This window comes from Rhincodon typus, chromosome 22, assembly GCF_021869965.1.
Source record: "Rhincodon typus isolate 14 chromosome 22, sRhiTyp1.1, whole genome shotgun sequence".
NCBI lineage: Eukaryota > Metazoa > Chordata > Chondrichthyes > Orectolobiformes > Rhincodontidae > Rhincodon > Rhincodon typus.
The window spans coordinates 33,629,357-33,655,655 of NC_063353.1; the positions used below are offsets into that span (position 1 = coordinate 33,629,357).

The 26,299-nt window shown below is 41.7% G+C and overlaps 1 protein-coding gene across 7 annotated transcripts in view; it reads left to right on the forward strand.

Moving 5' to 3' along the window:
* Positions 1-26,299, forward strand: part of LOC109913282 (thymidine phosphorylase) — a 68,557-nt gene that overhangs the window by 36,464 nt on the left and 5,794 nt on the right. For 5 of the 7 annotated variants that reach the window (XM_048610527.1, XM_048610522.1, XM_048610523.1 and 2 more), the window contains 8 exons: positions 1,415-1,482; positions 12,005-12,155; positions 15,519-15,721; positions 16,533-16,631; positions 19,867-19,996; positions 21,222-21,340; positions 22,330-22,492; positions 24,292-24,507. In XM_048610527.1, coding sequence (XP_048466484.1) covers positions 12,020-12,155; positions 15,519-15,721; positions 16,533-16,631; positions 19,867-19,996; positions 21,222-21,340; positions 22,330-22,492; positions 24,292-24,507 — 1,066 coding nt within the window. In that variant the 5' untranslated portion in view covers positions 1,415-1,482; positions 12,005-12,019. The remainder of the gene's footprint in view (positions 1-1,414; positions 1,483-12,004; positions 12,156-15,518; positions 15,722-16,532; positions 16,632-19,866; positions 19,997-21,221; positions 21,341-22,329; positions 22,493-24,291; positions 24,508-26,299) is intronic. The other 2 variants (XM_048610528.1, XM_048610524.1) reach the window with 1 other exon arrangement.

The following is a 26,299-nucleotide window of genomic DNA, read 5'->3' on the forward strand; positions in this document are numbered from 1 at the left end:
CTGCCTGCAAAAATAGTAGACTCGCCCACTTTAAGGGCATTTAAATGATCATTGGATAAACATATGGATGATAATGGAATAGTTTAGGTTAGATGGGCTTCAGATAGGTTTCACAGGTCGGCGCAACATCGAGGGCCGAAGGGCCTGTACTGCGCTGTAATGTTCTATGTTCTATGTTCTAAGGGTTGTATTAGTTGAAACAGATAAAATCAGAAACAAAGTAATGCTTTGCAGCCTTGGAAGAAGGGAATTAAGAGGCAACTAAGGAAGAATCTTGCAAGGAGTAAAGCAAAGTAAAATGCTAAACACTTGTAAGTTAAACCATGATCTTGTACTATTCTAAGTATGAATCAAATTCTGTAATAAAATGATAAAGAGAGGCAGTAGGAGACATCCTACCCGTGTCTCTCCAAGAATGGATTTGAATAATCGGTACTTCACTGGATATGATTTGCTGAAAGCAACAACAACAAGCAATGATATTATTGCTTAGACATGAGCAAGACATTGGCATTCCAGTTCTGTCACTTGTTACTGAGGCATTTTGCGAATGTTAGTGGTGTTTGGAGATGTACAAGGTTTTGAAGTATGCAGGCACTGGCTCAACTTTCCTATGACATGTCAGCAAATGCTATGGCAAAATAAATATCCAAACAATTTTAAACTATTTGTGAAGCACTGACCTGCCCCTCACCCCACTCTGATGTTGAAGGGTGAGGAATGGTTGTAAGGGAGACTGTAACTTGGGAAACGATGCATGTGTGCTAACACTGTTTGCTCACATCCTCCACATTTCTTTCATTGCTGCGATCTCCTGATTGTCGAAAACTGAACAACTTCAGAAGGTAGATTTGCCTCCTCCTGTTCTGAAGGAGCACTTGGGCAGATGATAGGAATTTAAAGGCACTGAGTTAAGGCAATTGGATTGTACTCCATCATCTATATGAAACATTTCCATCATATTCTTTATGCAGTGTTTGCCGGAACAAATTGTTGGGAGAGCAAAAGCATCCATATTTTGATTGTTTCTGAATGGTCAGTGACCGTCAGCTTTTGATAATTTTACAGAGTGATTTATTTTGAAGTCACTTTGAACTTTATCCTCCTGCTAGCTCATTTCCACCCCTCAGTACCTAGCATCTGATTGGTCAATAGTTCTGGCTGCAAGCCACCTAAAATTCACCTTTGAGATAATTCCAGTACAATCATATCTATAAATCCACAGAGATGTCAAACTGTCTGTTTTCTCTATCTTGGGTGCCTCTCTGTTTTGGAGTGGAAAAGAGCAATGTGAAATCACAGCTGAGAAGATTTTCTTATAGAACAATATTTTGATCTCTCAAACAGAATCAGAACTGGAAAAATACTGATCTAAATTTCTCAAAATTGTTTTTATCTTTTATTACTCTGCCAGGGGAATCAGCTCTGGAATCAAATCTAGTGAAGTACCAAATATTCAAATCTGTTCCTGGAGAGACACAGGTAGGATGTCTCCTACAGACTCTCTTTATCATTTTATTACAGTATTTGATTTGTATCTAGAATAGTATAAGATCATGGTTTAACTTGCAAGTGTTTAGCATTTTACTTTGCTTTTCTCCTTGCAAGATTCTTCCTAAGTTGCCTCTTAATTCCCTTCTTCCAACGCTGCAAAGCATCACTTTGTTTCCGATTTGATCTGTTTCAACTGATTACAACCCTTAGATGATTACTTCTTATGAATTGTGCTGCCTTAAGTTTGGGACACTGGGTTGTGTCCAGCGCTTACAAGAAACTGTTCCCTTAGTTTGTACTTCTCCACTCTTATCTCACCTGAGACTAACTATTGTCTGACTCTTGGATGTTCCAATAAACTTTTATTGATGCAACATTGTACATAGTATGGATTTCTTTCATACTGCTGTCTAGTGCAGATTATTCCATCCTCTCTTCTCAGTCTTGATAGCATGTGATTGCTGATATCAATGCTATATTACCTTATATATCATCATGTCACTAACATAGGCATTTTCAATCCTGCAATCCAGGCTAGTGATTAGTAAACTGACTTTTGCACTGTCCCCAGGACTTTGAATGGAATCAAACTTATCACTGGTTAGAACTATGACTAAGCATTTGTGATTTTTACTTTACTGATGAGGTATTCCATCTCCATTTTCTGTTCACTTTTTTGTTTACCACTTACTCATATAAGCATATGCTGTCCCCAACCTGTTTCAACTTCTCTAACTGTCTTGGCATATTTCGTTCTGCAGCTGTCTCTCTAATTTAGAATGATAAAATCAGAGAATTTTTCAGTCCTGATAGAAGACGTTTAGCCCATAGTGTCTGTACCAGATCCCAAAACAGCTACCAACCAGTCCCATATTGCAGCCCTATCTTCATAATCCTCAAAATTCATTACATTCAAATATAAATTAATCCTTCTTTTGAAACTTCCTATGGAATCTGTTTCCACCAGTCTCCCAAGTAGGACATTCCAAACCATAACAACTTTCTGAGTAAATAAGTTTCTCCTCATCTCACTCCTATCTCTGTTGCTGTCAGTCTTGAAACTGTGACCCCATGTTGCTGACATCCTAACTAGTGGAAACAGAATACCTTTACTTACCCTGTCAAAATTGTTCAAAGTTTTGAACACCTCAGTGAGTTCACCTCTTAATCTGCTCCAAGAGAATAAGCCCAATTTCTTAATATCTCTCCTTGTATCTAAAATCCCTCATTCTTGGTATTATTCTAGTAAATTTCCATTGTTAGATTCTAGTAAATCTAACAATGATTGTTAGATTTCTATAAGAGAAGATGGGCCAAACATATCAGCCTTATTCTCTTTAACTTCATTCTTTTTAGTTAACCTTTTGAACATTGTATCCAATAACTAACCCTCCAAAACATCTTCTTGTTTCATAGACTCTTTTCCATCCTGTCTAATTCTAAGAGCTTGAGATCTAGTCACTGCCCAGTCAGGAAACAACCCAAGATATTTCTTCTGTAAAAATTTCCTTTAGTTCCAATGGTTGTTCCACCACCTTTGGTGAGGCTGATGTTGTTGAACCTGCTAGGTAATTCCCCAAAATGAAATCAATTTGTTCTTTGTTCTTTCCAATTCCTTTTATAGTAATTTGTTTCACTCCTCTCACTATAACTTCTCCATTTACTAAGTAATTCTTTAATTTAATGTTGTATAGCGGGACTGGTTTGTAACTTCCATGTATGCCTCCAATTAACATTTTCTCCTTTATTCACACTTCTGGATATGAAATAGCACCATCAGTCAGCATTAGTGACTGACTTATTCCAGTGTCTCTCAATATCTTCATTGGTTTAATTCCTTGATTTGAGGCATAAGGGAATACCTCCTTTTTGAGATAAAATACTCAGAACCTCCAGTGGCCTGATTCTCCTGGTCAAGGTTCAATAAAGAATTTTCATGACTGCCCTGAACCATCCCTTCTTCCTTAGTATATTCTCAGGAAACATGTTCCTTTTGTTATACTACTATAGTTTTAATGTGTATTTCCTTTCCTGAAGCCCTTTTTCCAAGAATTCTTTAGGCATTCTGACTACTGCAATGAGTGTCCCACTTAATACCAGCAGCTGGTTTTGGTATGCCCAGTCTTATTATAATGGAAGCATCATTTCTCTATATCGCATTTTGATTCTAACCTTTCTCCTTTATTACTTTGGTACTCTCCTACCTGATCTCTAAAACATGTGTGTCTGCCATTGATTTAAATTCCTCCAATTTCTTTGTGGATTTCCACAATTTCTTTGTGAATTTTCCCTTGTGGATTTCTCTCCATCTTTAACTATTTGGGCAAAATATCATAGGTGTCTGCCAGAACTGCTGTTTCTCTGATCTATAAGATTTGACAGTTAGCCAAATAAAACTTCAAGTTTTCAGAGATGTTATTTCTGAATTCTTCCATGATCATAATTTCACTTACATACTCAATGTTTTTCTCAATCTCATCCAACATTTCTTTCTTCCCTGCAAATTCTGCAAATAACTGATTGGGTTTCTTTCTTGTGGTCCTAAATGTTAATTGGTAAACATCAGCACAAGCTCATAAACATTGAGTGTTGCATTTTTGACAGTTTCGTACTTCGTAGATGGTTCTTCTGAAAAACTGGCATAAAAGGTCACACCCACAACTGTCAAAATACTTTGTAATATTTAGTTCCAATCATCCTTTGGCCATTTCATCTGTTCAGCTATCTTCTCAAATGAGGTAAATTACTTTTGTACTTAATCCTCTGTAAATATAGGCACAAAGCTGATTCTTATTTAATTTTTTTTAAAGTATTTTTTCATCTAGGCACAACTTATGTTTAAATTTAATCCCTCATTGGAATGAAAATCATTCTCCAAGCTATTATCTCCTTGATCCTCTTTTTCTTGAAACTTTTTTTTGACCAATTCAAGTAGCCTGTATTATCGCCTATCATTTTAGAGTTGTGATTTTTAAAATTCCATTGCTTTCTTCAGGGTTTGAGTGAAGACTTGTAGCTCGAGTGTTGGCTGTAGATGTTGGTGTGTTCGCCGAGCGGGGAGGTTTGATAGCAGACGTTTCGTCCCCTTACTAGGTGCTATCCTCAGTGCTGTGGAGCCTCCTGTGAAGTGCTGTTGTCTTGTTCCAGTTAGAATTTATATGGTCTCGTTTTGGCTGCTTCCAGGAGGTGCCAGTTCTGCCTGTGTTGTGGTAGTGTGGTAATGAACAAAACGGACGATGTACAAAAAGCTGATGAACTACTTGCAGATACACAAACCTACCAACAGAGGGAGTGGGTCTCCACACCACAGCTAACAAACAGAATACCCAATACACTATGGAACCTGCACAAAACAGGATAAATAACAAAAACAGAATTACAGAGGATGAAACCGGAAGGCAACGACACCCCAAGATTCTACGGCCTGCCCAAGGTCCACAAGCCTGATATACCCCTCAGACCAATTGTGGCTCTATCAGGAACTCCATCACACAAATTAGCAAAGGAACTACAATTAAACATGTAATCACTAGTTCAAGACATTCCATACAATCAATACAAGAATTCCTGGACAACATCAAAAACACTAAAATAGACAAAGAAGAAGTGATGATCTCATTCGATGTAACAGCATTGTTTACATCAATCGACAGAAACCTAGCCAAAGAAACCATGGCCAACCTACTAGTCGAACATAACAGACGACAAAACGAGGAACAGATCAACAAGCACTGCATACTCAGTCTACTGGACTAATGTTTAACAACACACATGACATTCAGCAGCAAGATATATGAGCAGATCAACGGGATTCCCATGGGCTCACCCATCTCCGCACTGATAGCTGAGGCAGTCATTGCAAATGTTGGAGCAAAATGCCCTCCCACAGATCCAACCCAAGCTCTCGATCTGATATGTGGATGACACTTTTGTAATTATGAATAGAATTGAAATTGAGAACACCCACTGACTCATCAACACCATACTCACAGGGATCAAATTTACTAGAGAAGAGGAAAACAACAACAAACTCCCAGTCCTGGACGTGATGGTGGAAAGATAAGAGAACAGTGACATCAGTACAAGAGTGTACAGGAAATCCACACATACTGACCAGATCTTAAACTATCACAGCAATCACCCCAACTCACACAAGAGGAGCTGCATTAGGACCTGTTCACTGCAGCACACCCAATCTGTAGAAGGAAGAAGAAGAACACCTCGACAAGGTCTTTACCAGGAATGGATACCGCTGCAACTTCATCCACAGATGCCTAGCCAACAGGTAACACAACCAGGATGCACCAAAAACCGAAACAATAGCCACCATACCATATATAAAAAACACCTCAGAACTGACAGCCAGACTACTCAGACCACCAGGAATCATGACAGCACACAAACCAGCAGCCACACTAAAACAGCAACTGATCTGAGTTAAAGATTCAACAGATACCATGGACAGGACACATGTGATTTCCATGCAGAGACAACACTATGTGGGACAAATAGGCAGACAACTAGCAACCCACATCCACGAACAACAGCTAGCATCTAAATGACATGACGAGACGTCCTTTGTTTCAATAAACACAGATGAGAAAAGCCACACTTTCAACTGGGACAACACTACTATCAGTAGACTAGCCAGACAGTGGATAGCCAGGGAATTCTTGGAGGCTTGCATTCATTCGCGGACTCCATCAACAAACACATTGAATTAGACCCGATATACTGACCATTACAACGCACAGCCGGAACTAGCACCTACCGGAAGCAGCTAAAACCTGACCAAATAAATTCGAACTGGCACAGGACAACAGCACTTCACAGGAGGCACAACAGCAATGAGGATGTCACCGAGTAAGAGGACGAAATGTCTGCTATCAAACCTCCCAGCTCAGCGAACACACCAACATCTACATCCATTGCTGTCTGTCGTTCCTTTTTTACCTGACTTTCTCTTGATCTCATTTTTTTCTCTCCTCATTTTCCATCTTTTTTTTCTTCTAACACAGGACGTGTAATTTCTGATTTTCCCTCTCAATATGAAGTCTTTATGTTTCCAACTGTATCTAATTCCATGGTGGCACCTCAATTACAGGCTTCCCTTCTCCCAATTCTAATATGATGTATAATCACTTGAACATCTTATCCTTACAGTATCCTGCTTCTACGCTGACCTTCAATTTATCTGCTCGCTCCCTCAGTTTAGCTTTCGTCAAAGATTTGAAAACTCTGAACAACATTCAAATCCATTTTCAAAATCTGTGCAATAAACTTTACTGGAATACAGACTTTCATGTCCAGAACTATCACATACACCTCAGATTGACAAGAAAGATAGGGATCCATCCTAAAGCCAGTGAATTCAAATCCCTCAAGAGCCCTCAATTGTTTTGATCCCAGTGATGTTATTACTGGACAAGCCAAATCTCAGACTGAAATCTGCTTTGATAATTTTATCTTAAGCTTAAAACTAAAGCCCTTACGTTGCAGTAATCTATTTCCTAACTTTTCTGAGCTAACCTCTTCCTCCGGGATAAACTGTTTCTTTTGTGTAACATCATAGAACATAGAACATAGAACAGTACAGCACAGTACAGGCCCTTCGGCCCACGATGTTGTGCCGAACTTTTACCCTAATCCTAAGGTCTATCTAACCTCCACCCCTACCTTACACTATCATCCATATGCCTATCTAATAGCCGCTTAAATGCCCCTAATGAGGCCGACTCCACTACCCTCTCCAGCAATGCATCCCACGCCCCTACAACTCTCTGAGTAAAGAACCTACCTCTGACATCTCCCCTGTATCTACCTCCACTCACTTTAATACTATGTCCCCTCGTAATAGGTACCTCCACCCTAGGAAACAGTCTCTGGCTGTCCTCTCTATCTACACCTCTGATCATTTTGTGCACCTCTATTCAGTCACCTCTCATCCTTCGTTGTTCTAAAGAGAAAAGCCCTAGCTCTCTCAACCTTTCCTTGTAAGACCTTCCCTCCATTCCAGGCAACATCCTGGTAAATCTCCTCTGCACCTTTTCCAATGCCTCCACAGCTTTCCTGTAATGAGGTGACCAGAACTGGACACAATACTCTGGATGTGGCTGAACCAGGCTTTTGTATAGCTGGAGCATAACTTCACGGCTCTGGAACTCAATCCCTCTATTAATGAAAACTAACACACCATACGCCTTCTTAACAACTCTATCCACCTGGGTGGCAGCTTTCAGGGAACTGTGAACATAAACCCCAAGATCCCTCTGCTCTTCCACATTGCCAAGAATCTTTCCGTTAACCCTGTATTCTGCTTTCAAGTTTGTCCTTCCAAAATGAATCACCTCACACTTTTCAGGGTTAAACTCCATCTGCCACTTCTCAGCCCAGCTCTGCATCCTATCAATGTCCCTTTGTAACCTAGAACAACCCTCCGCACTGTCCACAACGCGACCCACCTTCGTATTGTCCGCGAACTTACTAATCCACCCTTCCACTCCCTCATCCAAATTATTTACAAAAATCACAAATAGAAGAGGACCCAGGACAGATCCTTGTGGTACCCCACTCGTAACTGAGCACCATGTTGAATATTTTCCGTCCACTACCACCCTTTGTCTTCTAAGGTTCAGCTAATTCTGAATCCAATCTGCCACATTTCCCCCTGTTCCGTGCCTCCTTACCTTCCACATGAGCCTACCATGGGGAACCTTATCAAACGCCTTACTTAAATCCATGTGTACCACATCCACTGCTCTACCTTCATCCACGTGTTTGGTCACCTCTTCAAAGAATTCAATAAGGTTTGTGAGGCGTGATCTACCCCTCACAAATCCATGCTGACTATTACAAATCAAACTGTGCCTTTCCAAGTGATCATAAATCCTATCTCTTAGAGCGCTTTCCAATAATTTGCCAGATGTAAGACTAACTGGCCTATAATTTCCAGGGTTATCCCTATTCCCTTTTTTGAACAAGGGAATGACGTTTGCCTCCCTCCAATCGTCCTGCACTATACCCGTGGACAGTGAGGACGAAAAGATCATCGCCAAAGGCCCTATGATCTCTTCCCTCACTTCCCGTAAAATCCCATCAGGCCCTGGGGACATCTATCTTCAACTTCCTCAGAATTCCTAGCACATCTTCCTTATTAACATCAACCTTCTCTAGCCTACCAGCCTGTTACACACTGTCCTCCTTTACAACTAGGTCCCTCTCAGTTGTGAATACTGAAGAAAAGTATTCATTAAGGACCTCTCCTATCTCTTTAGGCTCCGTGCACAAATTCCCTTTACAATCCTTGATCGGCCGTACCCTTTCTCTGGTCATTCTCTTATTCCTGACGTATGTGTAAAAAGCCTTGGAGTTTTTCTTGATCCTATCTGCCAAGGTTTTCTCAAACCAAAAGCTTCCCAACCTATGGGTTTACCCCCAAGCAAAACAAAATCTCATTCTTCTAAATAAAAAGCAAGCTGATGCTTTTCAAAATTCACAAATTTAAAAGGCATCTGGATGTATATATGAATAGGAAGGGTTTAAAAGCATTTGGGCCAAATGGTGGCAAATGGGAACAGATTTATTTAGGATATCTGGTCGGCATAGACGAGTTGGACCAAAGGGTCTGTTTCAGTGTTGTACATTTCTATGACTCTATGACTCTAAAATTGATGCTGTTCATTCATAAAACTCCGTATTGCAAACAAATTTCCCTATCACTCCTGGAATTCCCTCTCTCATGTTGATTTTAAAAAAAACCATAGCTTCAGTAATATTGACAAGTTAGTCATTAAACTCACTAATACACAGAGATTAAAACATTGTGTTCAAACTTCAAACCGTAAAATAAATGAAATTACAATACCAATAAATCACACACCTCACATCGTATAGAGAACAGAATTACAGAGTGATCACAGCAACATTGTTATACTTGCCAAACATTACCAACTTTTGGTTGATAGTTTGATGCCCCCATCCTCTTCCCTTGAGTGGATCCAAGGACCTACTTAGTTTACAGTGGCTAATGAATAGAAGACAGAGAGCTGGGATAAGGAGGTATTTTCAGGATGGCAACCTGTAACTAGTGGTGTGTCACAGGGATCTGTGCAGGGTCCACAATTATGTACAATATACGTTAGTGAGCTGGATAGGGAAAGTGAATGTACTACAGTCACATTTGCAGTTGGCACAAAAATTGGTGAGAAAGCAAAGTGGTGAGGATAAAATAAAGAGTCTGCAAAGGGATAATAGCAGGTTAGGCAAGTGGGCAAAAAACTTGGCAGGTGGAATATAATGTTGGGAAATGTGAGGTTATGCACTTTGGCAGGAAGAATAGAGGAGCCAAATATTATTTAAATGACGAAAGACTGCAAAAAGTTACAGATCAGAGGAATTTGGGAATCTTTATCCACAAATCATAAAAAGCTAGCATTCAAGTTCACTGGGTAATGGGGAAAGCTAGTGGAATGTTGGCCTTTATTTCAAAGGGAATGAAATATAAAATTAGGAAGGTCTTGCTAAAACTGTATAAAGCATTAGTCAGACCACAGGTAGAATACTATGAAAAGTTGTGGGCCCTTGTCTAGGAAAATATATACTGGCATTGAAGGCAGTTTAGAAAAATTTCAGTGGCCTCTTACCAGGCATGGAGAGTCTGTCTTATGAGTCAAGGTTCAGTAGATTGGGCCTGTACTCACTGGAACATAGAAGAATGAAAGGTTGCCTTATTGAAACACACAAAATTCATCACAGACTTTGACAGTGTAAATGCAGTAAGGTTGTTTACCCTTGTGGGAGAGTAAGACAAAGCTAAGGAGGAATTTCTTCTCACAGAGGGCAATGAATCTATGGAATTCTTTACCATAGGGAGCTGTTGAGAGCAGTGCAAAAATCGAAGGCATTTCTTATGCACAATAGTATTTGCATACATTGATTCAACGAGAGGGTCTGATAATTTGTTCTCTCTGAATTTTTTTAAATTTCAAAAATATACTTTAGTCATAAAAAATCTCGATATATAGTCAGAAGTCACATGACACCAGGTTACAGAAATTACAAGCATTTGGAGCATAGCCCCTTCGTGTACATTGGCACAAATTCAGTTTGGTTCTGTAAGGTTGCATATCAAGTAAACAAACAAAACATTGGACTTTGACTCTATCCCCAAAACCAGAGAACTCTCTTGTACATACGCTACTAATATTTACATCTATTTCAGACACTTGGGAAGACCCAATAACTAAACAGACCCCCAGCAGGAAGACGTCAGACCATGGTCTTTCCCCACTGTGCCTTGGTGACAGCTGCCCTGAGCTTTAGTGTGTCCCTCAGCACATAGTCCTGGACCTTGGAATGTGCCAGTCTGCAACACTCAGTCAGGGTCACCTCCTTGTTCTGGAAAACCAATAAGTTTCTGGCAAACCAAAGAGTGTCTTTCACCGAGTTGATAGTCCTCCAGGCGCAATTGATGTTTGTCTTGGTGTGCGTCCCAGTGAACAAACTGTCGAGCACAGAGTGCTCCATCACAGAGCTGCTCAGGACAAACCATGACACAAAGCACTGCATCTTTCTTTAGATTTCCTCTCTCTGATGGAAAATAGTCATTTACCCCCATGTAGATCAAATAGTTTTTCCCAGCCACATCCAGCGGCTCCCCCAGCCAGAAGGAATCTCATCTTTAAGTCATGTAAACTAAATGCAAAAGGTACTAAACTTGCACAAATCTAGGTCCCCTTACTGACTTGTGTGGCTGCTCTACAGTGTGTTTAGCACTGAGCTGCACGCTATAATAATTTTGATGAGCAGGCAGCAATAAGTTTGCATTGTGTCTCCATTAGAAGCAATTATTGTAATCTAATCCTATGTCATACTCTTTTATTGCCTGTTTTTGGGGGCTATCCAGTTTTGCACCTTCAAATTCCCTGGCTATATATGGAAGTTAAAAAGGAATCAGCCAGGGTGCCTTGCCCTGATGACTTCTAACAAGGCCTTGTTGTAAAATATATTTCTGTGGAAATTAGAAATTTATGGATCTTATATCCACATTGGCCAAGTTGTGACATTATATGAAGATGAGAGGAGCAGCTAATTAATTTGCTAATGGGCCACCAAGACTATCGTTAGACAAATAAGTCGTGGATGCAGTCATAGAAAAGAACTACAGGATGACCAAAACTGTAAATGAAGTGAAGATGGGATTGATGAGCAGATATAGAAAATCGTTAGAAAACAGGCTAAGAGTCACTCAGGAATGTTGCAGTTTATATCAAAGGGCTTAAATACAAAAGCAGCGGTCACGATCTCTATCCTAGACAGCGCGTTAATAGTTCTGGAGAGAGAGTTGAGAGGTCTGAGGGAAAAGCAACCAGGGCACCTTTTTCTCAAACTGTAAAGATCGGGCAAAGACTTGACAGATCTGATGAAGTCTCTTCGACTAGACAAGCTGCTTAATAAACATACTGCATTAAGATCAGTCTTCCCTTTCCTCAACTGTTCATTACTGTTCTAGGCAAACCCAAAGGAAATGTGTACCAGCCAACTGCACCTGAATGCCCTGGAAATTATTCGGAAGAAGCGGGATAAACAGACTTTGACCAAAGAAGAAATCCATTACTTTGTGAAAGGTGTAACAGAGGAAAGCATCCAAGACAGCCAGATAGGTAACAGATACAGATGTGTTTTTTTCCTTCTGTATTTTTAATTGTGTAAAAAATACTTTTGTTTTTTGGACTGTGGACTTAAAAATAGAAGCAGATACTGCTTTAAGCCAAGGGACTTCAGAAGAAGATAATGGTGCATGAACAGGTGAGAATTGGTATATCTGCAATATGTGTCCTCCTTGAAATGTTGAAAGGAAGCAAAAAGAGAACTGAAGGAAAATATCTCATTGATGGCTGTCATCTGGACTGGTGGCAGAACCATTCTTCACTAGGTTTTGTTTTAATTCTTTCTCATCTGTGATATTTGTGTCTTGTCTCTTTGCATGTCTTTTTCTATGTGTATGGTAATTTTTTAAAGGAATAGAATTTAAGTTATAGAGAATTATAATCATGTTTCTTTTCCACTCCCAGTTAAAACAACCAGTTTCAATAATTGGCTATTTTCCTGTTAAGCACAGAAATCTGATAGGATGTTCTCTCTTAACCTACGTTTGTCAATCAGGTAAAATGGGAACTTTAGATAGCTCAATTGATTATGTTTACTTTTGAGATGACTCTAGGAATAGTGATGGTTGATGTTTAGCGTGCTACCCAAGTGAGTCATGCCAATTATCTTGAATCTCTATGTACGACTTCTACAATGTGACAAGTTTGTGTCTAACAGATGAGCACATTGGAATTCATCTGATATCTTCAATACATGTGCTGGCTCATGCTTAACTGAGCTTACTCCAGTACGGTCTCAAACATCATCAGTGCTCAATCTGTACTGAACTCAAGCAGCAAAAACTACAAACAGCGTTTGAACCAAAGTGGAGAGTAGGGAATTTAAACAGAACCCTAGTCTTATTGGGCATTCAGGGACTCTCAGATGGGAATAGGAGATCATTCAAGTACTAGATCCTGTGAGATAGGAAGAGGAGGAGACCATTCAACCACCCAAGCCTGGTCCATCATGTGATCATGATTGATCAGTCCCACAACCTCATTTTTACGCTTTTGTTCAATAACCCTTGATAAAGGGTTCCGAATACCTGCCCGAGACAAGAGAATTCCAAAGCTCTGTATACCCTTGGATTATTTTACTCCTAGCTGTAGTATTAAAATAATTTTTTTCCAAATTGCCCCAGCAGAGGGAAAGGCTTCTTAAATCACCAAGTCGTGATGCCCATCTCTATGGCTAGCTAAACATTCCCTGTGCACACTTACGTAAAATGTGGGTATTTGCATGAGCTTCTGTGTGAATGTAGTGAGGGCCATCAAACGCAGTAAACCACTTCAATTCATCAGTCATCACAATAATTACAAAGGTCTTGCGAAACAGAAAGAAAAAGATGGGTCAGAAAGGGAAGAAATATTATTATCCCTTCAGATTACAATTAATATGGATGTTTAGTACAGAAGTCAATGTTAGATTTAGGAATGTAATGATAAATACTCTGGAAAGATTTTAAGTATCTGCCTCGATTACTCAATGAATATAAATTCTGCAAATATAAGTCACTAGTGGTTCATGGTGGGTCGCCTGTTGTTTACAAAATGCAAGTGTTACCTAACTGATTTCATATGGATCTGTTAATTCAAGGTTTGTTTTCCAAATGAAAAGCTATGCGTTTTGCATGCTTTGTTTTCAGTGTTTGATTTAGGATGATAGTAAACGAGAGAATAAAGAAGTGGAGCTTTGGAGACTTCAGTGAAAATCAATTTTAGAAAAGCATGTAACTCATTGAAAACAAACAAGTATTGAAAAAAAAATCATTGAATCCCTACAGTGCAGAAAGAGGCCATTCAGCCCATCAAGTCAGCACCGATCCTCTGAAGAGCATTACACACAGCCCAGCCACCCCCACCCCATCCCTGTAATTCTGCATTTCTCACAAACAGTCCACCTAATCTGCCTATCATTGGCAACAAAAACAAAGTTGCTGGAAAAGCTCAGCAGGTCTGGCAGCATCTGTGAAGGAGAAAACAGAGTTAACGTTTCTGGTGGCCCTTCCTCAGAACCCTATCATTGGATTGTGGGAGAAGAAAATGGTCACGGTTAATCTAAAAGACAAACTACTGTAACTCCCAGTTCATAGGCATGCAGCCCCTTGGCTTTACCATTACATTGTAAATTAACTTCAGAGAGTTTGTAAAACTTAATACAACTGAAGAATCATAATTTATTCCTGTGGCTCCAATCATTGATCTTTTACTTATTCACTCATTGGATGTGAGTGACAATGACTTGATCAACTTTTATTGCCCCTCCCAAATTGCCCTTGAGAAGCTGGTGATGAAATATCTTCTTGACCTGCTGCAGTACCTGTGTTGTAGATACACCCACGATGCCATTAGGGAGGGAGTCACAGTATTTTGACCCAGTGACACTGAATGTACGGCGATATATTTCCAAGTCAGGATGGTGAGTGACTTGGAGGGAAACTCGTGGGTGGTGGCTTTCCCACGAGTTTGCTGCCCTCGTTCTTCTCAATGGTAGTGGTTGTGGGTTCGAAAGGTGTTGTTTAAGGAGCATTGGTGAATTTGCCTCTAGGATGGTGGGATAATGAATATTGCTGGAGATTCCAGGCGGGGAACAGAATGTGATCTCGTTTTTAGTAAAGATTGCCTTGCTGTGTGGGCCAAATTAGCGTTCTGAATAATGAACTGAATCTTCAGGGCTGATTAATATCTTCATTGTGCTGTACCCTTTTCCTTTGCTTTATACTAAACCAGAAGGAGAGTAGTACATTGTCTTTAGTTTAAAGATATTGGTCCGAATATTCCAATTACCAATGGAACAGATTTGACCAATCATGATCCTCTTTAAAATCACCCACTTACCTGTTGGTGATCTTTCTGGCAAGATTCTAAATCTGGCCTGTCCCAAATGCTTTCATTGGATGAAACCAGGGAGAAATCCAGTTCGAATAAGAGTAACATTGTAGGCAAGATGTATGACATTATGACATTTGCCTCTTGTTTCAGAACTCAAGGCCCCTCAAGGGGTTGTTTCAGGTTGAATAGGGTCAGTTTGGGATGAGCCTCGGAGGGGTCATTTCTACAGTGCAGTCCTGGGCTGGGCCAGGATTAGGGTAGATGCTGTCAGAGGTGTTTGGGGGATGTTAAAACCCAGGCCGAATTATTTCTTCCTTTATCCTTTCAAGGGAAGTGGGTGTCATGGGAAGTGGGTGTCATAGGCAAGGCCAGCAGCCTTAAATTCCCTTAAACTGAAGGGTTTGCTAGGCCATTTCAGAGCACAGTTAAGAGGCGACCATATTGCTGTGTGTTTGGAATCACATGTAAGCCAGACCAGGTGAGAATGAGACACTACCTTCCCTTAAGGATATTAGTGAACCGGATGGATTTTCTCTTTGTCAGGCGCTATGCTGATGGCAATTCGTCTACAAGGAATGACACAGGAGGAAACAGTGAATCTGACCCAGGAGATGAAAGCGTTTGGTGCCACCCTGCAATGGCCGAAGGAGTGGTCCGGGTTGGTAGTTGACAAGCATTCGACAGGAGGAGTCGGGGACAAGGTCAGCCTCATTCTTGCACCAGCACTGGCTGCATGCGGTTGCAAGGTAAGGAGAGTAGAGATACAAGACGTGTTGATTCAATTAGGATCGGGTCACAGAGTTTTGGATGAGCTAAAGGTTGGAGAGAATGGGAGGAGAGAGACCAGGCAGGAGATGGTCACGTCTGGAATGAATACAAGCAAGGATGTGGGCTTTAGCAGCACATAGCCTGAGGCAGCGGCGTCACAGAGGTGGAAATAGGTGACCCTGGTGTGGGAGAGTCAGATCTTCAATTCAGGGTCAATTAGCATAATAAAATTGCAAAGGGTTCGATTCAGCCTCAGACTATGGGATGGAGGTGGTCGATGGGGAGAAGTGGTTGTCATGGGAATGAAAGGTAATGACTTCAATTCTTTTCCAAATTTTAGCTGGAAAAAATGATGACTCATTGAGGATTAGGTGTCAGATCGGCAGTGCGAGAACTCAGAGACAGTGGAGAGGTTGAGAAGTAAAGCTGGCTGTTATCAAACTAAGGTCTCAGCTGTCCCCTTGGGTGGATGTAAAAGATTCCACAGAATTATTCATTGAAGAGCAGGGGAGTGATCCCCAGGTTTCTGGCTGATGTTTATTGCTCATCCTACATTTAAACAATAAGATCACTTGACACCAAATTGCTGTTTGTAGGACCTCGCTGTGTGCAAATTGCATGTTGTGATTCCTACATTACAAGTAATTCACTGTAATTAAGTATTTGGAATAAGAAGTAATAAAAGACTAAGTAATTGGCTTTGGAGCATTCTGAGGTTATGGGAAGCACTATCAAAAAGCATGTTTTTTATTTTTATTTAATGTCCAAGTTGTTGTTGTTGCTGTGCAGGTTCCAATGATCAGTGGGCGGGGCTTGGGGCACACTGGAGGCACACTGGATAAACTGGAATCTATCCCAGGATTCAACATTAAGAAGAATCCGGAAGAGGTAATATTTGGAGAGGTTAATTCTGTCATTGTGAGTTACCAAAGGCCACGTAATCTCAGTTTTGCAAAAGAGTAATATTCAGACTCAAACCATTAATTCTGTTCCTCTCTCCACAGGTACTGTCAGACCAGCACAATATTCTCAACACTTTCTGCTTTTATTGCAAAATATTTGCTTCTTGTAGATGCCTTTGGTCAAGCGTCAGGTAGAATATTCTGAGATAACGAACTACCGATACTGGAGTCTGAGATAACAAGGTGTGGAGCTGGAGGAACACAGCAGCTCAGGCAGCATCAGAGGAGGAGGAAAGTCGATGTTTCGGGTTTACACCCTCCATCAGGTCCAATTGTTATTTCCTCCAGTTTTGACAGATGATAATGACACTCTGGAAAGGTTGCTTGGCTGTCTCTATGGAAGTGGTGGTGGCTGCCTTGAGGGTCCAGGTCCAGCAGAAAGTTTAGTGATTGTCAGATATGTGCTCAGACCTGCACTCCAGCCAAGCATCAATGGCCAGTCAAAAGGGGGACAAAGCATCCTTACCTCACACCCATTCTTCCCAAGAAGACAGGGTGCCACCAGCAAGTACCCACAGAGCAGGAGCAACAGGCAGACACCCTGGGATCTTCATTACAGGACACTCCAGAGGTGCCCTGACCCTCCACTTGCCCTCTGTCAGTGACCCCATTGCCTGCAGCAGATCAGGCTGAGTAGGGTAGACTGGCACCTTTACAGGAGGTTCTCACTAGCCTGGGGCCACAGAGAATGCCTCCCAAATTCATCCTAGGACCTGCCAGGTATCGGGCTCCCTCAACCTCGGCTGCAGATGTTAGAATCACATCCAGACGTAGCGTTAGGCAAAGGAAAAATAAATTGTTTTAAGGGCTCCTCAGTCGCATCTGTGTTTTATTAATCTGTAAAAATCTTACAGATGTAAAGATATCTTTCACTGTTCCAATGTTTCCTGTAGCCTCATTTCCCCAGTGGGTGCCTACATGGTTATCTGAAGTGAAAGCAGTATCCACCATTACCAGGAGATGCTGTTCTTCCCTTGGGACACCTTTAAATGTCTTGCTGCATCTATGACGTGTATACCTACATGCCCTCTTGTAAGCCAGCAAGCTATGGACTTAGTAGTTGGGCAGTGCAGTCAAAGCTCCAGCAGTTCAGCAACTCACAGGCTGTATCCCATCAGTTCAGCAACAGTTAAGCCTGGGATAGCCTTATAGCAGGCTCTGTACAGGATATTTATGAAAACCATGCAGAGAAGTGACTGGCAGCTACAGACAAGTAGGAGTTGAATATCTTTTCCCTGATGGGAATTTCCATTGCTGGGCCTGTTCTCTCAGTATATGCCACAGGTAGGGGTGACTCTCACCATTCCTTGGCAGGAATCGTGGGAAGTGTTAGCATTTGTGCAGCTCTTGATACAGAATCTCACTTACTGAGAAAGCACAGCCATTGCAACAGTACAGTTCCTAACATTCTATTGGACTTCAGGGAGAGACAGAAGAATGGGACTAATGACATCCCAAGGAAGCTTTCTTCAGAGGAAGTGCTCCCTAATCAACCTTCTCCTTAATGGAAGCATGGCCCAGAATATTGCAACACCCTGTGGGCCTCTCTTTGCAAAAGTATTCATGGTGTTACAGCCACAATTAAATATTAAATAAACCACCATTTCCATGAAGACAGCCAGGCAATCTTTCCAAAGTGTCATTATCATCTGCCAAAACTGGAGGAGACAAAAACTGGACGGAATATTTCAGTGTGATGTTAATGTAGAGCCTAGAGGTGTCCCGATGAAGGGTTTCGGCCTGAATCATTAACTTACCTGCTCCTCGGATGCTGTCTGACCTGCTGTGCTTTTCCAGCCTCACACCTACAGACTCTGGCTTCCAGCATCTACAGTCCTTATTGTCTCTGTATACTGTGGAAAGCTCTGCCTGGGCATTTACTGCATTGCAGTGGGTGACTGGACCAGGTACCTGAATCTCCCCTGCAGGATCCTTGTGGTGTGTTCTACAATGGCCCTTGTAGAAGCATGTGCAGAGTTGTGACTCTCCTCAGGGGGTCAGTCGGTGGGTTCCTGATTTGCTCTATGAGCCAGAGTTTGAGGTCTTATTGCTGACCAATCATTCCTGTATATGCCGAGGGTCTGAAAGATGCAGGCACCTGTGAGTGACCACATCATGACAGCTGTCTGCTTAATGTGAGCACCCCTACATTATTTGTCTGCTATGATCACAGATGATTTGCACATTCTCAATTCAGGATAGTCCCTGGACTATCAGAACAAACCAATTGTTGGTTTATCCTTGCAGCCCTTTTGCAGTTCAGTGCTGTTCAGACATTGCTATTGTCTGATACCCATTTTCATGTTTCTGTTTGGCCATAAGCACCCCTTTGTAATGTGTGCTAAAGCCTGGCCTTCAGCCAGAAGCTGCCTCTTGTTTGCCGTGTGCCAACTGAGCTTAGAAATGACCAAGAGAGACAGGCTGCCTTTGTCCACTTGGACTTACTGACTTCACTTCGAGAAGAGAGAGGGGAAGTGACTATAAGTATCAAATTAAACCCATGTTACAATGTGGACAAAGCAGCAAAACTTCTTCCAAGGTGGATAAAGCAATGCAGCTTGCCAGATACATACGTACCTTTTGCTGCTGGCTTTCTGAAGCATTGAGTTTCTTGACTGGGTAGAGATTAATTTGGAAAGCAAAGTTAGTTCCAGCGTGTTGTGGTAGGAATGGATATATGCAAGTAGCACCTGCTGGTGACAGACTTGACCCACCATCCGACGGGGGAGAATTGCTGACTTTTATCTCAGTGGTGAGAACATGATCTGTTTTACCTCTTACCCCCACCATTCTGATCGCCATGCCAGGGATTGGAAAATCCCACCCTTTGACCCATTGAGTCACTGTGTTAGTGAGATCAAGAGTGGACAAGAGTCACATGTAGACCAGAATGTGTGGGGTGACAGGGTCACTCCCTGATGGACAATCATGACACCAGTTAGTTGAGTGACCAACTAAACAGTGACTCTGTATAGTTACACAGTGAGTGACCATCACCCTGAATAAACAGGAACTCTGTACAGTTACACAGTGAGTGACTCTCACCCTGAATGCACAGAGACTGTACAGTTATAGTGAGTAATTCTGTCTGAGCTCATTTGGCCCAATGCACTGGTGATATAATCAAACTGATTTTTGGATGTCTTTACCTGTGACTTTAGATGAAGACTATCTTGTCAGAGGTTGGTTGTTGTATTGTCGGGCAGACGGCTGAGCTGGTGCCAGCTGATAAGAAGCTTTATGCTATCAGGGATGTGACATCGACAGTGGACAGTCTGCCTCTCATTGCAGGTTAGTGCGTATGAATTAGTAAACATCAAAGGTAGGTAAGTGACCTCAGCTCAGTGGGATTGTTTGCTCAATGGGTGATACATAAATCAAATCTAGTAATGTGACAGCCCTGGATCATGACTGAGCAACCCTCAGCAAACAGAGGCCCACAGGGTGTTGCCTCCTCAACTCAAACATTCAGAATCCTCCCACTTCTACAACTCCAATCCTGCCTCTAGCAAGTCTCCTATTTTCTGCCCCATAGTTTTCCTCCTAGAGTAAATCTTGGGCCAGTTTATTACATAGAAGGTACTGTATGAACAGGAACTTTGGTCAACATCTCTCAGGTCCTCCCTTCTAATTGGAACCAGAAATGCCTGTTTGGCCCATCAAGTCTTCCCCGTCAATTCGTTAACCATTGGAGCTCTTAAATCTCTCTACTTCATTCCTTGGTGTCACTCCAATTCTTGGATAGCTTTAATCCTCAATTAAATATCCTAACTAAATAGCTCAAGAGAGTGTGTAATCATAGTCCCCTGAAACAATGTGTCCCACCTTCACATACCGTGTGACAAAAACTCTCCCGGATTCAAGTTAGCTCCAATTCGATGAATGTTTTTTTTCTAGATTCAGTAATAACGGGGAAACTTTCCTGGCTCTCCTGCTGATCTCCATCATAACCTTAATCACCTGAATTAGATTACTATTTAACCCCTTAACTCCCAGATAATATGACCCAAGAGTCACCCCATTGCTCATTATCAGTCACCTTCCTCACCCCCACCCAATTCTAAAATCCTTTCAATCGTAGCTACCATCCTGATGAATCATACCAGACTTCCTTTGAGTCTAGCATCTCCATCTTATGGTGAGTCGCCGAAACCAAACAGAAAACTCCAAATGCAGCCTGTCCTGATTATCTACAGTCTGAGCTATTGCCTTCGTAGCCTGATCTTCTTGTGTCAAAGCTCAAAGACACAGTACTCTTTCTCAGCATTTCTTCTGTGGAACATATCTCCAGCATATTTTGTTTTATTTATTTTGTAGTTTTCTCAGCAGTTCAGGGAAAACAAATGTCATTGTCAAATTTACTTTGGCAGTAAGTGCAGGCCTAGCCAGTAATGGTGACATCCCATGAAGCAATATTAAAGAGAGCTGGAACCGAGCTTCGCTGAGCTTGGACAACAAGCAGTTATTGTGAGGAAGGTTCAGCTGTTTTCAGTAAAATGCAGTTTCTGATTTTCAGCCTCTATCATATCAAAGAAAGCAGTGGAGTCCCTTCACGGTCTGATTCTGGATGTGAAGTATGGAGAAGGAGCTTTGTTCAAGGAGATCGATGGAGCAAGAGAGCTGGCACAATACCTGGTCAGTAGATGGGAAAATATCTTATTTTTATTCTTATCCCAGACCAACATCTGTAGTGGAAAGGAGTTGTATTTGGTACAGTGTAATGAGGTAGACTCTGGGATCACTGAAATTCAAAAAGTGATCTTGCTTAAAAAGGCTGGTGACCCCTGCTATAAGGGAAAGACGGAATGGAGAGGCTGGGACTGGGGATTGGCTGAGAGTTATCCCCTTTCCACTGACACACGTAGATGTTGGTGAGTTAAAGGTTACAGATTCTTTGCTCAGAAAATATAGAATAAACAATTTATTTTAGTACTGTATAGCTCTAAAACCGAGAATTCATTTTGTTCTCTGCCCACGGTCTCAGTGTGACACCTGTGACTGCACATTATCTGCCAGTGCCTTTAAGTCTGGGTTGTAGTTTGAGTCTGCTAGTTGTATACAGTCCAGCAAATGGGTATCTGTGAGGTGGGTCTGATCCTTGGACTTCATTATCGTCATTTGGGAGAATACTGTCTCACAGAGGTATGTGAGTCAAAGGAAGCTTTCACTTTAAAGGCACAGGATTATAGGAATGGGTATTTTTCTCAGTTTATAAGTCCCACAAAATCACCGTCCCTTGTTCTGACTTTCAGCTCAATATTATTTTGCACATTAATTATCTCCATTTCAACTGCACTGCTTTGTAAGTCAACCACCTGATGGAACCACTGAACCACCAGTGTTGGCTTGAAGGGATGGAAAAACATGTGTGACAAGCATGATATGCTGGTGATAGGATATTGCAGTTTTATTCTCAGGAGCCATAGAGGGGATTTTTTTTTTCCATCTAACATAGAATGAATCTACAAAGCTTCCTGTCCTTACTTCTTGCCCAGCGAATATTGGCATCCCAATGCTCAACAGGTTTTGTAACTACTGATCTTTCCTTGGTGCCCTGAGCGTATAGTTTACTCTGCTTTGAGTGTCTGAGTGACAGATTAATATAATTTGTTTTAAAACCTTAGGTAGATGTTGGAAATCACTTGGGAATTCGAACAGTTGCTGCTCTCTCCAGGATGGATAATCCCATTGGGAGATGTGTTGGGAACTCATTGGAAGTCATTGAATCCATTGAATGCCTGGAGGGGAATGGACCCAAGGACTTGGAGGAACTGGTCACCTGCTTAGGTCAGTCCTTCACCAGAACCTGCATCCAATGTGTAAGTGATGGATAGTATGGATAGTCAAAGATGGCCCTTGAATGAGAATCAAAAACAGAACTTGCTGGAAAAACTCAGCAGGTCTGGCAGCATCTGTGGTGAGAAATCAGAATTAATGTTTCCAGTCCAGTGACTCTTCTTCAGAACTGATGGTAGCTAGGAAAAGATTCATATTTATTCAGAAGATAGGATAGGGGGAGGGGGAGGAATAAGCGATAGGTGGAGATAGAGCCCAAAGAGAGAGAAAAACAGTTTGGCTGATAAACGAGTGGATACAGTTTAGCCGAGGAGAATGAATGGCTACTAATGGGGACCATTCATGACTGACAATAGATTATTGTGGTGGCATCCCATTCGAAGACAAGAGAGACAATGAATGAGAATCATCACCTGAGCCATCAGTGCTAATCTTCCCACAGTGCCATTTCATGACCACCTCTTTTTATAGAATCTTGTTCCTCCAACCCAAAATCTGCATAGTTTTGCTAAGTTCCCAGGTTTATTAATATCACAATCCCTCTACCTTTAGGTACTGATCCAGTTCCTTCTTGAAAGCATCAGTTATTCAATCTGTTATTTTTTAGCTAATATTCTAATGGAAACACTCTTCCAATGTCCAATTTTCAGTGAGTTTTGTGATGATTCTAATTGTCTGCTGAGGTTCAGGTGGTCTTGGTGCCAGTTGATCTCAGACACAGTTAATGCAATCCTGAGCCCAGTTTGGGAATGGAGCTGCTTGTTGTCTTAGGATGTGGCCTGAGTTGGAGCAGTTTAACTATGAAAAGAGGCTGGCTAGGCTCAGGTTGTTTACTTTGAAGCCAAGAAAGCTGAGGGGAGACCTGATTATGGGATATAAGACTTTGAGGGGCATGTACAGGGTGGAGGGTGAAGCAGCTGTTCCCCTTAGTTGAAGGGTCAGTAACAAGGGGCCATAATTTTAAGGTGAAGGGAAGGAGGTTTAGAGGGGACTTGGAGAAACATGATTTTATCCAGAGGGTGGTGGGAATCTGGAATGCCCTGCCTGGAAGAGTAATAAAAGTGGTAAACCTCACAATCTTTAAAAAGTATGTGAATAAGCACCTGAAATATCATAACATTCAAGGCTGCAGGCCAAATGCTGGAGAGTGAGATTAGTATAGATAGGTCGGCACAGATTCAATAGGCCAAATAGTCTCTGCTGTGCTGTATGACTCTATGACTCAGTGCCATTATGTTAGAAAGTAAACAGTGAGAAGGGACATTGTAAGAAGGCTTTGGCTTTTACTGTGTATCTTATAAACAATGGGGAACCATACTCCAAATGTCTGGATTGAATAGATCCATGAAGGTGCTCAGGTAGTCCCTTTTGGCTGAATGCAAAAGCTTAAGCCAAGGGTTGGGCAGTGAACAAATGTGCCACACAATAAAAAACTGGGTCAAAAAGACCAGGAATATCCCAGCCAATTCACTGGTCTCAGCTTGGTCAGTGTTGGGATTGATAACGATGGTCTCAGTGTCACTGGATTACAATGTCTTTAATTGTCTGGAGTTCCTGCATTTGTTTGTGAGATGATGGAGTTTGCTGGCGACTGTAGATGTTTGGAGTCAGCCTTATAAAGCTTAAATGAATATCCTTGTAACCTGGGGCATTTCCACAGTGCCATCTGTACTCAGAGGGTGGCAAGGTAGAGATGAGTCTTAGCCACTTACAGCAAACAGGCTGGAAGGCACTTGTGTATTCACAACACACTGGTAACTTAGGAATATGTTTCTTTCCACCTTCAATAGGAGGCCACCTGCTACATCTGTGTGGAAAAGCTGAGAGTTTCAAGGCTGGAGAAAAGGCCATCAAGGATGTGTTGAAAAATGGCAGTGCCCTGGACAAGTTCCTAGCTATGCTAGTGGCCCAGGGAGTGACGACTGACTTTGCCGAGTATCTGTGTCAGGGGAAAGAGATCCTTAAACGTGCCGCGAAACAGGAAGAACTGAAGGCCGAGGCTGAAGGTATTTCTTTACATTGTGACTGAGAACAACGGCACAGACTCCAGCTAATTCAAATGAATAGTATTGTGTTCAAAAGCAGAAGTTGCTGGAAAAGCTCGGCAGGTCTTGGCAGCATCTGTGAAGAGAACATCAGAGTTAATGTTTTGGGTCTGGTGACCCTTCTTCAGTATTGTGATGATGGTCCAGATAGTTTATCCAAAAGGCTATAAAGTGTGAGAGTCTCAATTTCCGATCGATCCTACAATGATTTAAGACTACAGTGTGGGGTGCATTAGTATCCGTGAGTGCTCTCTAAGGACGAGGTAATTTCATCCTCCCAACCCCCACCCACCCACACACTATATATTGGCTCTACATTGAATGTGGGCTCAACTTCCTTGCCACTCATATTTGGAAGGGACCAGATATATTCACTGTCCAGACGTGGCCTCCTGTGAACTTTACCTAGAGGCTGGAGGAGAAGGCAGCAAAGAAAAAATGCCTTCTATGCCTAAAAGGTTTTATCTGCATAGTAATATTTTCTACTCAGCCTTATTTGACAGTGTATTTCCCACAAAGACAGTGCTTGATGAACAAACCTGAGAGGTATTTGAGAAGACCTTGAGCATCAATAATATCCAGATAGCTTTCCATTCCTCTGTCCTTAAAGCAAGTGAAAATTGGACACTGTGAATATTTACACATAGCAGTCCTGATAATGGCCATTTCATCACAGTTAAAGGATCTTACATAACTGGATGTCTCATTGTAACTTTGGCATTAAAAAGTGAAGAAAAATTCCACAATTATTCCCTGCATTGTCATAGATATTCAACCTCAACTTTCCCATTTTGCTTTGTCCATTGTTGTGTTGATATCCTGAAACCCCAAGGGCTTTGGAAGAGCTTTATTCAGGGAATAATAAAACCCGAATGCTGGAAATACTCAGCAGGCCAGGCAACAATCCTTTGCCTGGCTGATCCTGTTCTCATCTTGAACAACTTTGCTTTCAAGCCTTTTCACTTATTGAGCTAAAAGATGTTGTTATGTGTATCCAAATGGATCTTAGCCACACTTGTCCTTTTGTGAAATGTGTAGAACCTCCCTTGCTTCAGTCTTTCTCAGATCCTTTGCTTCATCTTTTCTCCTGATAGATCGATGCCTGCATTGGTGCTGGCCCTGACCTGGAAAATACCATCAACTTTGCTTCCAGTTTCTACCCTTGGCCCATCCCTGGCTTTTCTCTCCCCTCCCTCAAGTTCTCTGTTTCCATTTCTGCCAATATTATTATTTTTGTTGCATAAACAATAAGTCAACAGACTCCCTCAGGTACTTTGGTTACAGTTCCTCACATCCCATTTCCCGTAAGGATTCCATCTCCCAGTTTGTTGCTAGGGTAGTACATGTACCAGAACAACGGAGATAGCAAGAATTGCAGATGCTGAAGTCAGAGTCAATACAGGGTGGAGCTGGAGGAACACAGCAAGCCAGGCAGTATCAGAGGAGCAGGAAAGTCAGCGTTTCGGGTTGGGACACTTCCAAAATGTTGACTCGCCTGCTCCTCTGATGCTGCCTGAACTGCTGTGCTCCTCCAGATCCACACTGTGTGTACTGGAACAACTTGGCTACGGATGCAGCAAGTTCTGGAGCACAAGTCTTCAATACAGTTTCCTGAATAAAATTAGGGCCGATAGCCTTTCCAGCATCCAGTGCCTCCAACCATTTCTTGATATCACGTGGAGTGAATTAAGTTGGTTGAAGACTGGCATCTGTGATGCTGGGGACTTCTAGCTGACAATTGTTGCAAATGCTT